Below are 17,240 nucleotides of genomic sequence, written 5' to 3'. Positions count from 1 at the left end.
CAGTGCGCCGCTGAGCCTCACCTAGCTAGCAAATGTAATAGGCTGCGGCTTTCTTACGGTCTATTTTACAGTCGTCGCTTCTCTAGCTAAGAATTAACTGGCTAATGACACGCAGGCAAATGTTTAATTTATCACGGAAGCATGTCAATCACAAGACAGCAGTTTCATTCAAAAAAAAAGATTTTAATTCTGTAGTACCGTATTTACCAAGCACTAATAAAAGAAGCAATATTAGAAATGCCTGGAAAACCAAGTGACCCAGCCGTAATTAATTAAATTCGGAACAAGCGCCGTAAGGGCCTACAGTCCCAAGGCCATCCTTGGTCTACTCCAAGGAGGGCCACCGGTAGTGGTTTATTAACACCAAATCAATCAATTTCTGGACAAGGTTTCTCGCATACGCACACCGCAAGCACCGCTGAGCTCCGTGATTCATATCCGCACAGTCGCTTCTCGAAATTACACTTATTTAGTGCCAGCACTCCCACAGCGCAGCAACCGCCACACAACCGCTACCCAGACTCGTGCCACCCCCGCTGCCGTAAAGCGCTCCTGGCAGCGTCGCAAAGTGAAGCCGCGAGCGCCTAGGTAGGCAGAGGCAGCAGTACCCGTCCTTTGCCCTGACTGTCGCAAGAGCATCCGCGCCTGGCGGCGGCCGCCAGCTGCCGGCGAATGGGGGGCGATGCAAGATGGCGGCACTGCCTGAGGAGCCGGCGGAGGTGGCGGCGGTAAAGCCGGACCCTGAAGCGGGGACGCCGCCGCAGCCTCCTGCTGCTCCTCCAGCAGCAGCAGCCGCCGCTCCCGCCGCTCCCCCAACCGCGGCGGCGGAGGGGGAGGCGGCGGGGAGCGTTGGGGAGGCGGCACCCCCTAAGCCTGCGGCACCGGGCCCGGCCGCCTCCCCGGCGGCTCAGGACCGTCAGACGCTCCTGGCCGTGCTGCAGTTCCTGCGGCGCAGCAACCTCCGCGAGTCTGAGGAGATCCTGCGCCGCGAAGCCCGCCTTCTCAGCGATGATCTCGGTGCCGCTGCCCTCAGCCCCGCCGGCGCTGGGCTTCTGGGAGCCCTGGGCGGCGATGCGGACACCGCCGGCGGCGAGGCGCTGCTCAGCCGGGTCACCGCCGCTGCCGCCATCGCGATAGGAGGCAGCGCCGCCACTGTCGTCTCTTCCAGCCCCGGGGTGGCCGCGGTGACCGCCGTGCCGCCGGGGAAAGGTGGGGCCCGCGCGGGGGCTGCGGGGTCGCTGCCCGGGGCTGGGGGCCACCCTCTCCCGGCGGGACCCCTGGGGCCGGGGGGAACCCTGCGCCTCCCGCAACCTCGGGGGCTCTCCGTGATGCTGAGGCACAAGGGTCGGTGTCAGGTTGTGCCTCCTTTGAGGTGACCCTCCCTGGGGCGGGAGGCGAGAGTCTACCCCGGCCTTCTGGGGGTTGGCCCTGGGTGTGTAATTCCCCCATGCAACTTGGGAAGGGATCGGGATCTCCTGGGGGTGCCCCCACCCGGAGCAGCGGGCCAAGCGTAGTGTATCTGTTGTATTTGCAGGAAACACTGCCAAAGTGAGAGGTGCTTCCCCTTGTCTTTTGTGTCCCATCTCATCTAACAGTGTAGCAGGAGGCTGAAGGTTTCTTTTGTAGTTAGAGGTGATGGTCCAAAATGTGGCTGCAGGGGTGAGACTGGAGGCCTGATGTACAGACTGCATTTTGAAGAAAGAGCCATAGGATACTTGTAGAGGAGGCTTTATACATTTCTGGATCGAGTTGTTGGGTACTTGAGATGTCCTTTGGACAATTCAAGTTAAGTATTTTTAATCAAGGTGTTCTGTGGGGCACCTTTACAGAATAGTATCATGAAATTTCAGGAACTGATATGTCTGAGTTCAAGTGAATGTAGAGTATAAAGTCACCTTGTTCCTGCTATCACCTGATATGATTGTTTTTATATAAAAGACAAAACAATGAAAATGTTTAATGACTGCTATATAGAACAGAGTTCTTGGAGCATTTGCAAGTGACAGAAAGTCACTGCCCTGTAATGGTTGTGTAGTGGTCCTGGTGAATTGTTCACTTAAACTTAATTTGGTTGTTTACTGGAAGCAAAGTAATTGTAGTGGGTATATCTTGCAGGCTTAGAAAGATTCCACTTCTCATTTGAGAGTTTCCAGTCTTAGCAGTAAAAATAACTTATTTTGGTGATGTTAGTGGCTTTTTTTCCTTTACACTTATAATCCTAGCTGAATTAAGCACTATGTTAAATACCTTATAAGCAACCGTTGGTGGGGAAAGTGCAAAAAATGGCTGAAGGTGCAAGGAGAATTGGCTACTGGACTATAATGTGCTACCGTCCTCTCACTTGTATCATTTAAACTTAGTGCCGAACAAGGACAAGACTTAGTGTGACGTTTTGCTCAGAGTGCCTCCTATATTTGCTAGTTCTTTCAGGCTGTCTTACAAGCTCTTGTTTTATTAATGCTTTTGCAGTTGGAGGAGGTGTTGTTGTGGAAGATCAGCCAGATGTGAGCGCAGTATTGTCTGCCTACAATCAACAGGGGGACCCCACACTGTACGAGGAATACTACAGTGGATTAAAACACTTCATTGAGTGTTCCCTGGACTGTCATCGAGCGGAATTGTCTCAGCTGTTTTATCCTCTCTTTGTGCACATGTACTTGGAATTGGTCTACAATCAACATGAGAGCGAAGCAAAGTCTTTTTTTGAAAGGTAATTTATTTTTATTTGTGCATTTGCATTATTCTGTGTTTGCTACTTTGATTAAATCTGTAAGCTATAGTAGCATGGGTTTTTATATATATGTGTGTGTGTGTGTACACGCATTATTTTTCTTCTCTAATGTTGAAGAGATTTGGAATCTGAAGTAATGGTGCCATGGATTACAGTAACTGTTCTTAAATCCTTTTCCAGTCTCCTATGTTAGAAAGATGTGCAAACTACATGCTTTTGAACTGTTCATGGTAGATTTTGAACCATCTTTATGGTGAGCTGATGGGCTCCTTGCTGCAAAAGTATCAATGAAGAGATGCTGCTTCTTTAGAAAAGGTTGTGGGGTAATTTTTTTAGCACTGGAAAATTGTACTGAGATGCCAAGGTAATATATGCTATAAGTATTTGCTGATGTTATAGCATGTATATTGAAATTCTTCAAATGAGGTTAAAGGAATTAATTTATTGGTAATTTATAATTTTCTGTGCTCTTACTGTGTTTCATTTCTTTATGACTTGAGAAGAAAATGAAATTGAGGTTTTTTTCTGGATACAGACCAATTATGAAATATTTCACTCCAGAAGGATAACGTTGCCTCCCTCCAACATGGTCAGCAAAAATGGTTCTGTAAATAGTTAAAATGTTCCCTGCCACAACTATTTTATAGCATGGTTTAAGTAAAAATGAAAAACTCTAGACATACATTAGCTATTAGATAATTCAAATGGAGAATGAGAAACATATACACTGTGAAATGTGCATATTCATATAATGAATCAGATATAAATGCATCCAAGTAGTCTTGTGTAATAAAAAATGCCTGTACTTTATGATACCACAAATTAGGGTTTAATTTCTGTAAATAAACATGTTAGTGTAACTGTTTACTTCAGGTGAGAACCCTTTGAGTGTATGAAATTCTGTGAGGTTCCATTTGTGTGTTCTCTTCATCTTGTTTTTTAACTGTCAAATGCTCTTACTGGGTACAGTAAATCACTGGTGTTTCTTCCTGAGGATGAAATTTATTTCAGCAGAAAAAGAATCCCATATGTAGACAGTAGCTTCCAAAAGGTCCTTACATATATGTTTCATGTTAAAGTAACATGATTAAGTGTGCACTTAGGAGATACTGTTTTTATGATAAATCTTTTATCATGTCTTAAATTGTTTCAATAGATTTCATGGAGATCAGGAGTGCTATTACCAGGATGACCTGCGTGTATTATCTAGCTTAACAAAAAAAGAACATATGAAAGGTAACGAGACCATGCTGGATTTCCGAACAAGCAAGTTTGTGCTCCGTATTTCCCGTGACTCTTACCAACTCTTGAAGAGGCATCTTCAGGAAAAGCAGAACAATCAGATCTGGAACATTGTCCAGGAACATCTTTACATTGATATCTTTGATGGAATGCCTCGCAGTAAACAACAGATAGATGCTATGGTTGGAAGCTTGGCTGGGGAGGCAAAACGAGAGGCTAATAAAGCAAAGGTAGGAGGGAAAGATTGTTGCACTCTTATAATTTAAAAATTCTCCCCAGGTTTTGAGGGAGATACCTTAGTATAGACTGACAGTTGTCACTTGAGATCTTAAGACAGCATGAACAGAACAAAGGAAGAGAGCTATTCAGATAGTTGTTGGCAGGAGTGGAGAAATGAAGATTTGCCACTGGTAGAAGAAACTGTTGAGCCCCTTTGAGAGACAACCTTGTATTCAGCCCACTAAACTAAATAATTAACTCCTGAATTACTCTGTGGTTTTAAAATGAGCACCTGACTATTTGGCTTCCTCTCCTGTACGACGGATGTAATTCTTACTGCCAGTTGTTACTAGAAGCGCTGTTTGTGTAGATCTCGACAGTGTAGCACCACTGTACTATACAGGTAAACTATGTGAGCTATAGGGATTCTGCTTTAAGGAAGTGCTAAGAGATGGTGGGGGAACTTAGAGTGGTCCAGATCACTTGCTGGGTAAACCAGCAGAATGTACTACATTTGTTATGGGCTAACGAGTAATATAAACAGCAGTTTTAAAGGGGCAGCTCTGTTCCTTGGACTACTACATTGAAAAGTTTCCATTTAAAAAAAAAAGTTTTCAGTAAGAATAGCAATTACTGTTTTGTCTCATGTGCGTTTTACTGGCTTGCAGGTTTTCTTTGGCTTATTGAAAGAACCAGAGTTTGATGTGCCTTTGGATGATGAAGATGAAGAAGGAGAAAATGAGGAAGGAAAGCCAAAGAAGAAAAAACCTAAAAAAGATAGTGTAGGGTCAAAAAGTAAAAAACAAGACCCTAATGCTCCTCCCCAAAACAGGTACCAAGGGAACGATGTGTAGAGAAAGCTTGTTAAGTCCAGTCTTGTCGTGCCAAATCTGCATCACTGTTCACGTGACATTTTTAGCGCTCTGGCCATTTCAGCTGTACACAGGTTTAGCCATAAGACTTGTAAGGGAGGGAGTGGAAAGCTCAGCAGATAACCCTCTGTCTTTGCCTGTTAGGGCAATATAGATTTCCCTGGCTAAAATTTTTACTCTGTTACCCACTATTCTTTTTAGGTCATACTCAATTATTTATCTTGTTCTATTACCTCTCTGAAATTCTTAAAGCTACTGGCTCTTTTTCTTGTCAGTTAATCTTTTACATAGTCTTTCATGTTTTCTGATTCTCGTTTTGTATTTGAACATTGAGGTATAGGGTTGCATGTGAAGATTTTGCTTTCTTTGTTTAGATTAACAATATGGAAGGTACTTTTAGTTCATAAAAACATGTGCTTCTTGTAGAATTCCTCTGCCTGAACTGAAAGACTCTGACAAGCTGGATAAAGTAATGAATATGAAGGAAGCTGCAAGGCGTGTGCGTCTTGGCCCAGAGTGCCTGCCCTCCATCTGTTTCTACACATTCCTTAATGCTTACCAGGTTGGTAAAAGAAGTTTGGGTAATGTGGAAAAGGGATCAAAATTGTAAACATCACACTTAATAAAGCAATAAGACTTAACAGAGTTGACAAGGGTTATTACCGTATTTGGAATAAGCACTGCAAAGTTTATGTCCCAAAATGTTCAAAATACTCTTTATAAGACTCCTTAAACTATTTAATTTCCGTGTTCCTTGGTTTTGCTCTGATTTTGCCAGAATTCCTTCTTTCACTTTTCCTGTGGGGCCCTAAGTGTATTCTACAGAGTACAGTAGATGGTTTGCACCAAAATACTGGAAAGCAGTATTGCGTTGTCACTGTTGACTTTACTTCATTTATATAGCTTTATTTTTAACGGTGCAAGAATTTAGGTGTGTTTATGTCTATCTTAGAATAATTCCCTCTTACTTTTGTAAGTAAGTCGAGTTAATTTTCTTATTAGTACTTAGGATTTTGTAATATTTGAAATGCATCATGCAGGATACAACAATATAAATGGATGTTTTGTGTACAGGGTCTGACTGCGGTGGATATTACAGATGACTCTAGCATGATTGTAGGAGGCTTTGCTGACTCTACTGTCAGAGTGTGGTCTGTGACTCCGAAAAAACTCCGTAGTGTGAAAACAGCAGCAGGTAATTAAGACAAAAACAGTTAATACGAGCATGCGTCACTTGTGACAGCTGGCGCTTCACGTGAACAAAGAGGTCTGTGGCAGGAGAGTTTTCTTCAGCAGTTAGATGCTTTTACTTTGAAGAAACAATATGTGCGCAAATGTATGATCGCATCTTATATACTACTGCTAGAAATATTTTTGAAGGAATGAGAAATATGGTTGTGCACACCTGCTGTGAGGTGGTCAGTGCATGGAGCGTGGAACTAGCCACAGCTAGTGTGGAACTAGCCATCTTGCTCCTTAACTGGATGGTAACTACAGGGTGTAGTAGACAGTTGGGTTTAGGTGATGTAGGGGAGAGACTAGAGGTACCTTGGGGGGAATTATAGGAGGGAACTCTGAGAAGGATGGAGGAGAATGTCCTGTAGCTCCACATCTACACAAATTCATGGAAACCAGACTTCTTTAATTCTGCTGTTTATATTATAGTGTGTTGCGATTGAAGCTAGATACCACGGAAACTTTTTTTAATCTTGATATTTAACTGAGTTGTGGTCATGATGTTCAGTAAACAGTAGCCTACAGACTAAAAGTTAAATTTTAAAGTTGTGCTTAGTGTGCAGCTGACAAAACATGTGTGAAGAGTGTGTTTGTGGTAGATGAACATCCTGGGAACAGGCGTGAGAATTTGGCATCTCTATCAAGAAGGTGTTACTGTGTCTGGAGGCTGAACAACATATGTATGAAAAATAACACACAATGGGATTAATTTATTTTAGCTCTCAGTGAAGACTAAAGAAAGAGTGATTATTTATATAATTATTTTCACCTTTTACAATGGTAAAAACGATTTTAAATGCCATTGTATATTTCAGACTTACCAATTCCCAGGTACTCTTTATGTTCATATCATACTGGCCTCTTAGAATGTTACTTGTTTTCCTGTTCATGGCATTTATCTTTGAACTTCTGACAGTCATTATGATACATGAACTTTGAAATATTGCAGACCTCAGTCTTATTGACAAAGAATCAGATGATGTCTTGGAGAGGATCATGGATGAGAAAACAGCAAGTGAGTTGAAGATTTTATATGGTCACAGTGGACCTGTCTATGGCACCAGCTTCAGTCCTGATAGGTAAAATAAGTTTACAAGCTCACTAGTTTGCTTGTTTTGAGTTTTAATTGTATGCTACTGAATCCAAAAAAGTTCTTAATGCAGCTTTTCCCAGAAGGTTAAAGCAATTCTTGTTTATGCAGCTTATAAGAAACTGTGTGCGAGCGTAAGTGCTCGTTGTGCTCCGGATGTTGGGCACTGTCAGCTGTTACTGCAGTCAACTGGAGCAGAAGATACCAGCACCTTTTCTGAGGTTCAAAACTTAGATGACGAAATAGACCATCTTTTTTGCAAAGTGCAGTTTAAACTGTCTTTTAACTAACTGAATTGTAGAGAGGAAAAATACGTCAGCATTGATTTCACTTATAGTATTGCAAAACATAAAACCAGACTGAGTAGCATATCATGGCACTTCTTCAAGTTTCTCATACTCTACTGAGACTTTATTTTCAAAATGTATGGAGTAGTATCTTTAAAATAAGAGATTTAACATCGTTATGTAATTATGAGAGTCTGGACAGTAGAAAGGAGGTTTAAATGTCTGAAGTTTTGCTTTTGCCTGTGTCTAGTCAGAAAACAACCATCACAGAAACACAGCTGAGAAGAAAACTTTGTGTGGAACATGAATATAGAGTCTATGATTATGAACTGAGAATGTGATAGGAATTCTCTTTCAGGGAATTGTGAAATTTTGTTTAGAGTTATATTAAAAGATTATTTTTTTAAAAGTAACATAGTATAGCAGTTCACTAGTCTTTTATGTAACTGGAATCCTGAGTAAAGACCAGCTCTGTACGTTAGTTTGATTTTTATTTTTTTGTATGTGTCCCTTCAGTATTGCTGTGTCATCAGAATTAGTCATAGACATCCAAATGTCTCTGTTTTTGCATAAGGGCCTAGGACTGGATTCTGCTTGAATTGGTTATCGTTGCTTACCCCACCAAAATGCTGATTTATATGTGACCTGCTGAACAGATGCTGTTCAGTGGACAGGTTTTCTTGTCATAGACGTCTCACAGTGTTTATGCAATGGTTACACAGTCCGTGTGTAAGTTTGGTATGTAACTTGTTATACTTTCTCCTGTGACAGGAACTACCTGTTGTCCTGTTCTGAGGATGGCACTGTTAGATTGTGGAGTCTCCAAACATTCACGTGTTTGGTGGGATATAAAGGACACAACTATCCAGTATGGGATACGCAGTTCTCTCCTTATGGTTATTACTTTGTGTCAGGGGGACACGACAGAGTGGCTCGGTAAGAAACTGGATGGGTTTTTTACTTTTGGTCGGTTTGTGGTGGATTAAACCCTGAAAGTGATTAGCTGATATACTCTAGCCTACCCATTACTGGAAATAAATTTTATTTCGTGCCAATTAAAATACTGAACAAGTGTTTTGATGTGTTTTTTTTCAACACACATCAGATTACCTGACAACTAAAGAGATGGTGTCCTCTTATGTGACCATCTGATTATAAGTATTCTTTTCCAGTTGTTTAGCAACTTGACAGAATATTTATTCCTCCCTTCTGAGAAGTACCCTCTTCCAAAACAGATCTTGCTAATTCAATAAACTGTCCAGTAAGAAACCACTGCATAATTACTTCTTCTATTCCTTGTTGTACAACAGATACTGAACTTCATTAGGGTTCTTTTTATTAATAAAGCTTTCTTTTCAGTCTGTGGGCAACAGATCACTACCAGCCTTTACGGATATTTGCTGGCCACCTTGCTGATGTGACGTGTACCCGATTTCATCCAAACTCCAACTATATTGCCACGGGCTCAGCAGACAGAACTGTACGGCTCTGGGATGTTTTGAATGGGAATTGTGTAAGAATATTCACTGGACATAAGGTAAAGGCATATCACTCACAGTGTGAAAGTGAGTTTATTTCTGTGGTGGGATTCCGAAGAGTAGTGTTCGGAACAAATGCGGTTTGACTGACTGAGTTTGAGCAGACTTAATTAACTTTTTTTGTCATTTCCCCGTCCCAAATGTCTGTTTTAGGGACCAATTCATTCATTGGCATTTTCTCCGAATGGACGATTCCTGGCTACTGGAGCAACAGATGGAAGAGTTCTGCTGTGGGATATAGGACATGGCTTGATGGTTGGAGAGTTGAAAGGGCACACTGACACTATCTATGCGCTCAGATTCAGTAGAGATGGGGAGATTTTAGCATCAGGTAAAATTCACTGGGAACAGCGAAGTTTCCATTGTCTTCAATAAATGTGAAGAGGAATGATATAATTGGCTCCTTAAATGGAGGAAGACAAAGTAGAATCACTTGTTTCGCAAAAGCAGCAATTTAAAACTGCTGGTACAAGGCGAGTACTTCACTGAACTGTGCGGTATGAGCCCTCGCAGTCCCAGGAGCCAAAGGAAAGGTATTGTGCAGTTAGACGATAGTGGAGGCTGGGATCTGTGCACTGTGGGGGTGGAACGTGAAGTCAGAAGTAACCCTATGGCAGATGAGAAGGGGCTGGACTAGAGAGGCGCAGGATATGGGGGTGGGAGTGGGACATGCAGCAGGACTAAAAAGAAGAGAGAGGAAGGGATAGGAAGGAAGATGAGTTATCCACACCCTTACTGTTTCCTCATGGTAGATTTTTGATAGAGAAATGCGCATGTAATATTAACAGTCGGGTCTATGAACAGCAGAACTTGTGAAGCCTGCTTGTTTTTCCTGCCAGTCCACGTGGATTCTCTGGTGTCTAATATAGCAGAGTTCCTTTGCCAGTTTTCCCTTCACGGAGGCACAAGGTTTTGTGTCTCCATGTTTAGTGAACCGCTTTCTTAAAATGCATAGAAATTTAATGAATCTGAAACTTGTTCTGTTTTGTCAGCTGGTTGAAATTAGCCAACAAGTTCAAGTTACTGACAGACACTGTAATGACATCAGGGGCATTTCCTCATGAAACCATGCTAGGAATATTCTAAGTTTATTTAGTAGTATGTTTCTAAATGTAGTGCAGTGAGAATCCTTGGTGAGCCATTACTGCAGGAGTGACAGCTAACAGAAGGTACAGGTTTGATCCAGCCTGCTTGGTGGTTACTTCAGTTTATCTACCGACGCTCCAGTGAAAGCACAGGCCAGAGGGCCTGCAAAATTCTGCTCTCCTCCCCATATCACACAAAGAAATTTACTAGGGGACTCTGAACATAAACATTTCCTGAAATTGGCATCCAGCCTGCAGGACGGTCCTGCTTTTTCAGTGCCAGGGGATATAATGCAAACCTAGGTGTTTGGAGAGAGTAGTTCTTTGTGCTTTATCCGCAGGGCATTCAGGTTAGTTTACTGGAAAGCTGAAATCCTGGTGACTGTTATATGTGCATTTAGTATATTAGAGGCCTGTTAAAGTCTGGTTCCTTGCAGGATGAGGGCGTAAGTCTACAGTTGTCAGCAAACCTGCTTTTTGAGCTTTAATTGCTGTTAAGTTGCTCCCCAGTAACTTTTTATAAAGCTTTTTTATTAATAAAAGACTTTAAACTGTTGTTCTTTTTAGGTTCAATGGATAACACAGTTCGTCTGTGGGATGCTGTGAAGGCATTTGAAGATCTAGAAACCGATGACTTTACTACAGCCACTGGACATATAAACTTGCCTGAGAACTCACAAGACTTGTTACTAGGTACATACATGACCAAATCAACCCCAGTTGTTCACCTCCATTTTACACGCAGAAACTTGCTGCTAGCTGCGGGAGCCTACAGTTCACAGTGAATGGGGACGCTGAGACTGACTGTGCCAAGTCACTGCAGTAGTGAACTCAGGATGTGAGACAAGGAGGAATGTCTTGTACAGGTGGATCCCACTACTCTGTTGCAGTAAAAACAAAACTATGTAAATTAATGCAAGCAGCGTTTCTCAGTTCTGCTGTTTCATATTTATCCACAGTTTGAAAATGCTGGAGATTGACAAGACATCATGGCTGTAAAAGAAGGAATTGTTCATGGTGCTTTTGATAAGATAAAAAAAAAAGTATGTATATAAAAGTGGCTGTCTCCTCTTAGAGATGGTATCAAGCTCTGCCAAAACTTGTGGGAAGTTAACAGCCTTGGTCTGTGCTCTCAAATGATTTTTTTTAAAGCACTTAATTTATGGTTAGCAAATGTTTAATCAATCTCAAACCCAAGCAAAAACTGTTCAGCTTCAGAAAAGAAGAATGTCCTTTAATTCACTATAGCCTGGGCTGGGCAACAGGCGTGCTGAGGGTATCAGCAACAACGAGGGCATTGAAAGGGTCTTGTGGGCAACTGCTGCCAACTTACACCTTTGGGTTTTGTGCATCGAAGTACCGAGTCCTGAAATGATTTCAAACTCCTGTGCTCTGACGTATCAGAAACACAGATCTTCTTGTTCTGTTTTCACAGGCAGCCAATGCTGTGTGACAAGCAACCAGAAGTGCAATGTGAACTTTATTTACTTTCATACTTTATTGTATGAAAAAAAAAAAGGGACTGAGGCACAGCTGAAATTACCCATTTTTAAAAAAGTGGACTTAAACCCTTTTATGTTGTATTAAATCTAAAAGACCTTTAAAAACTTGCGTCCTTTCTGCGTAAGGCTTAATATATCAAAACTAGCCAAGAAATTGAAATATTAGAGTAAAAGAGAATTAATCGGTCTGAAGCATATTACCAGTTTGCTTTCCAAAGGCCAGCTTGTCTGCTGAAGTGACCATTTCCACCCATACCACCACTGTACCCCATTAAGTCTTCTTGGACAACCCATAAAGCTCAGTGGTTTAGCTCTAAGGAAGAGTAAAGCATGCAAACCACAGGGAAGTAGAACTTCCTTCTGGGTCTTTGAACAGAAACCACCACCATGAAAAGACAGGCCCAGTTTGGTGTGGTTTTGGGTTGTTTGTCTTTTTTTTTTTTTTTAAATCTCTTACAAGCTGTATACAGGGAAATCTGTTTTGTGTTCCTCATTACTTTCCAGTAAAGGCTTGGACACTTGAACAATCTGCTGGCTCTCTAGTGAAAACAAAAACAAGACTTGACATTTCTAAGGTAAAGTAAATGGAGAACTATCTCCCTTTTCATCCCTTCTCTGACTCCTAACTCTTGGGAATAAAGTTATATTACAGGCATTATACATCAAAATAAAAGGTGGAAAATTCATTAGGAAGCTCACCGGAAATTTTCTTTAAAGAAAAAAGGTTAAAACTAAATTCTTATGGATTATTTTTTTGTGTAATGGTACGTCAACAAAATTTCCTAGCTCTCAATGACCACTTGGATTTATGTACAATTAAGTTACCTAAAACATACCATGTACAGTTTTGACAGCTTAAAGTAAACACTGCCACATTCTGCCTTTGTATTTTGTACAGTTTTATACTTTTGATATTATAATAAATACTAAAACCAGTTTGTGTCTGTATGTTACAAGAAGGTATTTTCTTGCCTTGATGGCTGCAATGGAAGCAAAACCAGAAACAATGGAGAAACAGGTGTTTCACATAAATCTCAGTAGGTGATGGGTTCCACCTAATTAGATCTATTACACTGTTACAATAACCATTATTCATCTGGAAAGTTGTATACAGCAGAGGCCATTTATGCAAACAAACTCATAGGAGAGGAAGACGACTAGATTTATTCAGAAGGCCCAGCACATACAAATACCTTTCAGAATACAGGAACTAGAGAGCGCACAAAGACCCTGTAATTTATCCCTCCTTTTCTCCAGTGCCCATGCCTACCTCTGCCGCCCTCGGTTTGGGAAGTGTATTGGCATGCTTTTAGCATCAGAAATCCCAGGTTCAGCCCCCGTTGCTGGCACCTTCCAAGTACAGTGCTGCGTAATCACATTCACACATCAGTGCTAATGTGACATCTAAGGAAGGTACTGAGTTTAATTGAGATACAGAAAGACACCAGAGGATGTGATGAGTTTTAGTGTTGGGCAGGGAAGGGGCTGCATGTATCTAATTGCAGTAGGAACACCTCATTTATTAAGAGGCTATGTCCAGGAAAAATAAGCATTGAACCAATAAGTCACTGTTTACGAATGATGCAGGGTTGTAAGAGCTTAACATCAGCAAAGTAAGCAGTTTTCTTTCTGGCAGCTACCTCTGCAGGAGGCCAGTTAACAGAAAAAGCTCAAATACCATACTTTGATCAGTCTCTTTTGGGAGATTTTCCATCAAAACCAAACAGGTTCTATGCAAAATACAGACAACCGCAACGGAAGTTATCTGTGTTGTTCTATTAATAACAATGGAGAAGTCACTGTTTCCATGTAAACTCCTAGCTTGGAATGCAAAAAATGGGAGCAGCCAGGTAACTGCAAACCATGTAAGCTTACTGTCACCCACTGTGACAGGGAAGCGTTGAGATACTTGGATCAGCTGTAAGCTCTGTGCCAGCATTATTGTCACACTGCTGAGGTCTTTCCTAGGTTACTACCAGTTGCTCAGAACCCTTCAGGATGTGTTATAACAGCAGGAGAGTTAACATAGTAATGACAGGAATCAGCTATTCCATCTCCACTACAAATAACTAGTTTTGACAGAGGAAAAAAAAAAAGCAAAGTGCCACATTTATGCTTTTTTGCACCATTTCATATTTTCAATAAAACAAGTAATTATTTTATTAGCCGCAACAAGTGATCAGCTTGCATTACAGTGACACAGACTGGAGGCTCAGACATGCCAGCAACCTGCCGAGAGAAGAGAGATCACACATAGCAAGTCTTGCACAGTGGTACCAGTAACTGAGCATCCCCTTTCCCAAGCCCAAACAATTTTAGTTAAAAGCAGGGAAATTTCAGCACCAGGAATTCTTCAACCAGGAAGAAATGACTGACCTCCCATTAACACACAACAACAATGCTCGAGTTAATTGTTTTCCGCCAACTATGAGGACAGCCCATTGGTTTTTTTCAAAATGCCATTTTAAGTGGAAATTTTATATTTGAAAGTGACTCTAGAATTTTGTAAGACATGGTTGTTGCTATACAAGAATGGGTCAAATCACTTCTATGTGGGCCTTGCATAATCAGGTGTGCAAGATATACAGCTCCATTGTATGGTGCTCCTTTACTCTGTTCAAAGGAAGGTTTTAAAAGACCTCATTAATCTCTGCTTGGAATTCTCTAATACAACTAAGAAGTAAGTCCTCAAGTACTACTGTATTATTTCCATAGCCTACAAAGCAACAGTTATCCCTATTTTAGAGCAAAAGGGCAGACCAGAGACACCTAAGAGATGGAGGCAAAGCTTTGTATACTGACTGCAACATCTTTCCATTCCTCCTTCCTTAGTTACTCTTCCTCTCTACATGCTCTTCTTAATCCCATTTACCATGTTAGAAGAACAAAAATACCGGTATCGCGTACGTTCTGGATCCCCCTTGAGCAACCTACTTCATTCAGAATGCCCCCAATAGGCTGATACTATAATTTAGTTGAGGTTTAAAATGGTAAATACAAAGTTTAATGCCTGTGTTTCTCTCTAATTATATTGCATTATTAGCAACTTGTCCTTTGTCACTTTTTCTTCCTGGGCTGGCATTGAATCATTTTGGTGCTGGAAGAACAACAGCTACTTACCATTTACTTATCTGCCACAGCAGGAGTCTTCTTTTTGGGTCTAAGCTTGAAATACAAGATGAGCATTGCAATGCTTGTGTATGTTGCTATTACATACTGGAAAACATAAAAGTTACATTTAGTTTCATTCTAAATGCCAGAAAACACCATTATTCTAGACTACAAAAGTTAATATACATAATACATACATTCCTCCTGCCTGTGATGGTATAGGAATTGAAGTACTTCTGAAATCCAGTGAACTGGTGTTGAGATCCTGAGTCGTGGCCAGCCATGGTTGCTTGTCCTAACAAGCAAAACAGGACAGTTAACAAGTTTTACAGTCAGTTGGACAGGATCAATAGGAAAATCAAACTACTCTCCACACTGAACTTAATACTTCCATTGTTAGCTATAAAATGTGCTTTCAGGGCGTTCCACAGATGGTGGATATACATAAGAAGCAGGCACATTCAGAGTACTGTGTCTTAAGGTACAAAACAGTTACCAGAGTGAACAAGGAAATGAGGGGATCTGAAGGGAAGAACATTTATGATTTTCAACTTGTATTCAACCAAATTTAAACATGGCAAAAAAAAATTCAATATGATGATGACGAAAGGGAAAATTCCCAAAAGCACTTCTAAATTAAAGACCTGCCAGTCCTGCCTACACAACCATTCGACACGGGCAAATTTCTACCAGTTGTTCAGGAATCTGCAATATCTAATTAAGATAAATCTTCACTACTTCAGCTAAGAAATAGCTTTAATTACATATCCAAAAATTCGGTGACAAGATTCAAACTAGACCACCACTCTGTTTTGTGATTCAAAATGCCACTTTGTAACTTTTACACCATATTAGAGTACAAATGTTGTTAATAAGAACTGCCCTGCTCTCAGTTGCACATTTCTATTGCATCTTACTTGCCCACCCCAGTATTTATAGATCTAGATTTCTTTTTTCCTCCAGTTAGTTTTCAGCTAGATCAGCAAGTTATTTGAGCCAACTACAAAGCCTTGGAAGTGCTTTCACAGGAACAACAACAACACTAAGTACGTGAGGGCACACTTTTGTATTTTGTCTGTGTCTGAACCAAAGTTTTAGGTTTACTCTAGGAACGTCATTAACACAAAAGCCTGGCATGGCTACAGCTGCACACTTACAGATTCAACTGAATGGTTGAGGTTGGCACCTCTGGAGATCGCACAGTCCAACCCCAACCTGTTCAAAGCAGGGGCAGCTACAGCAGGAACACGCCCAGTCAGGTTTTTAGTATCTTCAGAGGTGGAGACTCCAAAACCGCTCTGGGGAACCTGTTCCAGTGCTTGATCACCCTTACAATAAAATGGGTTTTCTTTTTAATGTTTAGAATTATATTTTCCCAATGTTTAAGGGGGTTTTATGCTTAGGGCAAACATTTGTTGTTTATTTTGTGACTCACCTCAGAAGAGGCACACGTGCCACCCAGTTACCTACCACACCAGGCAGGTGCTGTAGCCACCAGGACCCCAGAAGAGGGATGTAAGCAGCTGCTACGGCAGCTTTTATGTTTATTAACACAGCTCCTACGCCAAACCAATCCAGTAACATATCACTCGTGCATAATTAGCTAAGTGTGCCTGTAACTGGATTGACTACGTAATAGCTAAAAACCTTAGTAAAATAATTCCTGATAACTTCTGCTGTACGTGCGTTGGAAAGCCAAGGTCATCTTTTCTCATGCCTGACTGATGCAAAAGCCTGGAGAAGTCACCGCGTCCTTCCCAGGACGGCTCAGAGCCCAGACATCATAACGCAAGTTTGCTTTATCGGAATAGTCCATTGTCCTTGCCAGGCCCGGCCCGACACCAAGCAGCACTGGCTGCCGCGCTCGCCCCAGCCCCGCACACGAGCCGGGCCCATCTCCCTGGCGCAGACAGCCGCGACCCCAGCGCTCCCTCGCCTCAACTCGCGTCGAGCCGGGGCAAGCGACGCGGCGGCGCCTGGTACTTGGAGGGGAGCGACACCGCGGCTGAAGGTCGCGGGCTCGCCGGGAGACAGCCACGGCTCAGCGCCGCAGAGAACCGCTCTCCCGCCCGGCGGCGTAGCCTAACAGGAGGAGGCGCAGGTAAGGGCCTCCGGCGGGGCGAACACCCTCCCCGCGGGGACCCAGGGGTACCTCAGCCACCGCCGCCGTCCCGCCGACGCGCTCTGCCCTTCGCCAGCGCCCTCCCACAAAATGGCGGCCGCCGAGCGCCGCGCGCAGCCCCCGCGGGCCGCGCGGATTGGCTGCACCCCGCAGCCAGCGGGTTCTCTCCGCCCCCTTCCTCCTGGTTGGCTGAGGAGCTGTTTTG

At 42.3% G+C, this 17,240-nt stretch overlaps 2 protein-coding genes across 4 annotated transcripts in view; one reads left to right on the top strand and one right to left on the bottom strand.

Moving 5' to 3' along the window:
- Nucleotides 1–17,205, bottom strand: part of ATP5MK (ATP synthase membrane subunit k) — a 236,409-nt gene extending 219,204 nt beyond the window's left edge. For 2 of the 3 annotated variants that reach the window (XM_075758024.1, XM_075758025.1), the window contains exons 1-3: nt 17,066–17,205; nt 15,111–15,208; nt 14,919–15,018 (exon numbers count right to left, since the gene is read on the bottom strand). In XM_075758024.1, the coding sequence (XP_075614139.1) occupies nt 14,926–15,018; nt 15,111–15,197 (180 nt within the window). In that variant the 5' untranslated portion in view covers nt 15,198–15,208; nt 17,066–17,205 and the 3' untranslated portion in view covers nt 14,919–14,925. Of the gene's footprint in view, nt 1–12,940; nt 14,032–14,918; nt 15,019–15,110; nt 15,209–17,065 lie in introns of those variants that run through there. The other variant, XM_075758023.1, reaches the window with a different exon arrangement.
- Nucleotides 647–12,738, top strand: TAF5 (TATA-box binding protein associated factor 5). The gene is made up of 11 exons (XM_075758011.1): nt 647–1,209; nt 2,470–2,710; nt 3,888–4,203; nt 4,861–5,024; nt 5,491–5,626; nt 6,139–6,259; nt 7,250–7,379; nt 8,449–8,613; nt 9,037–9,214; nt 9,369–9,546; nt 10,868–12,738. Exons 1-11 carry the CDS (start codon nt 690–692, stop codon nt 11,083–11,085), a joined length of 2,367 nt encoding a protein of 788 aa, XP_075614126.1. The 5' UTR covers nt 647–689; the 3' UTR covers nt 11,086–12,738.
- Nucleotides 17,206–17,240: the final 35 nt, after the last annotated feature.

Source organism: Balearica regulorum, chromosome 7 (assembly GCF_011004875.1).
Source record: "Balearica regulorum gibbericeps isolate bBalReg1 chromosome 7, bBalReg1.pri, whole genome shotgun sequence".
Taxonomy (NCBI): domain Eukaryota; kingdom Metazoa; phylum Chordata; class Aves; order Gruiformes; family Gruidae; genus Balearica; species Balearica regulorum.
This window is presented reverse-complemented; position numbering and strand designations above follow the sequence as displayed.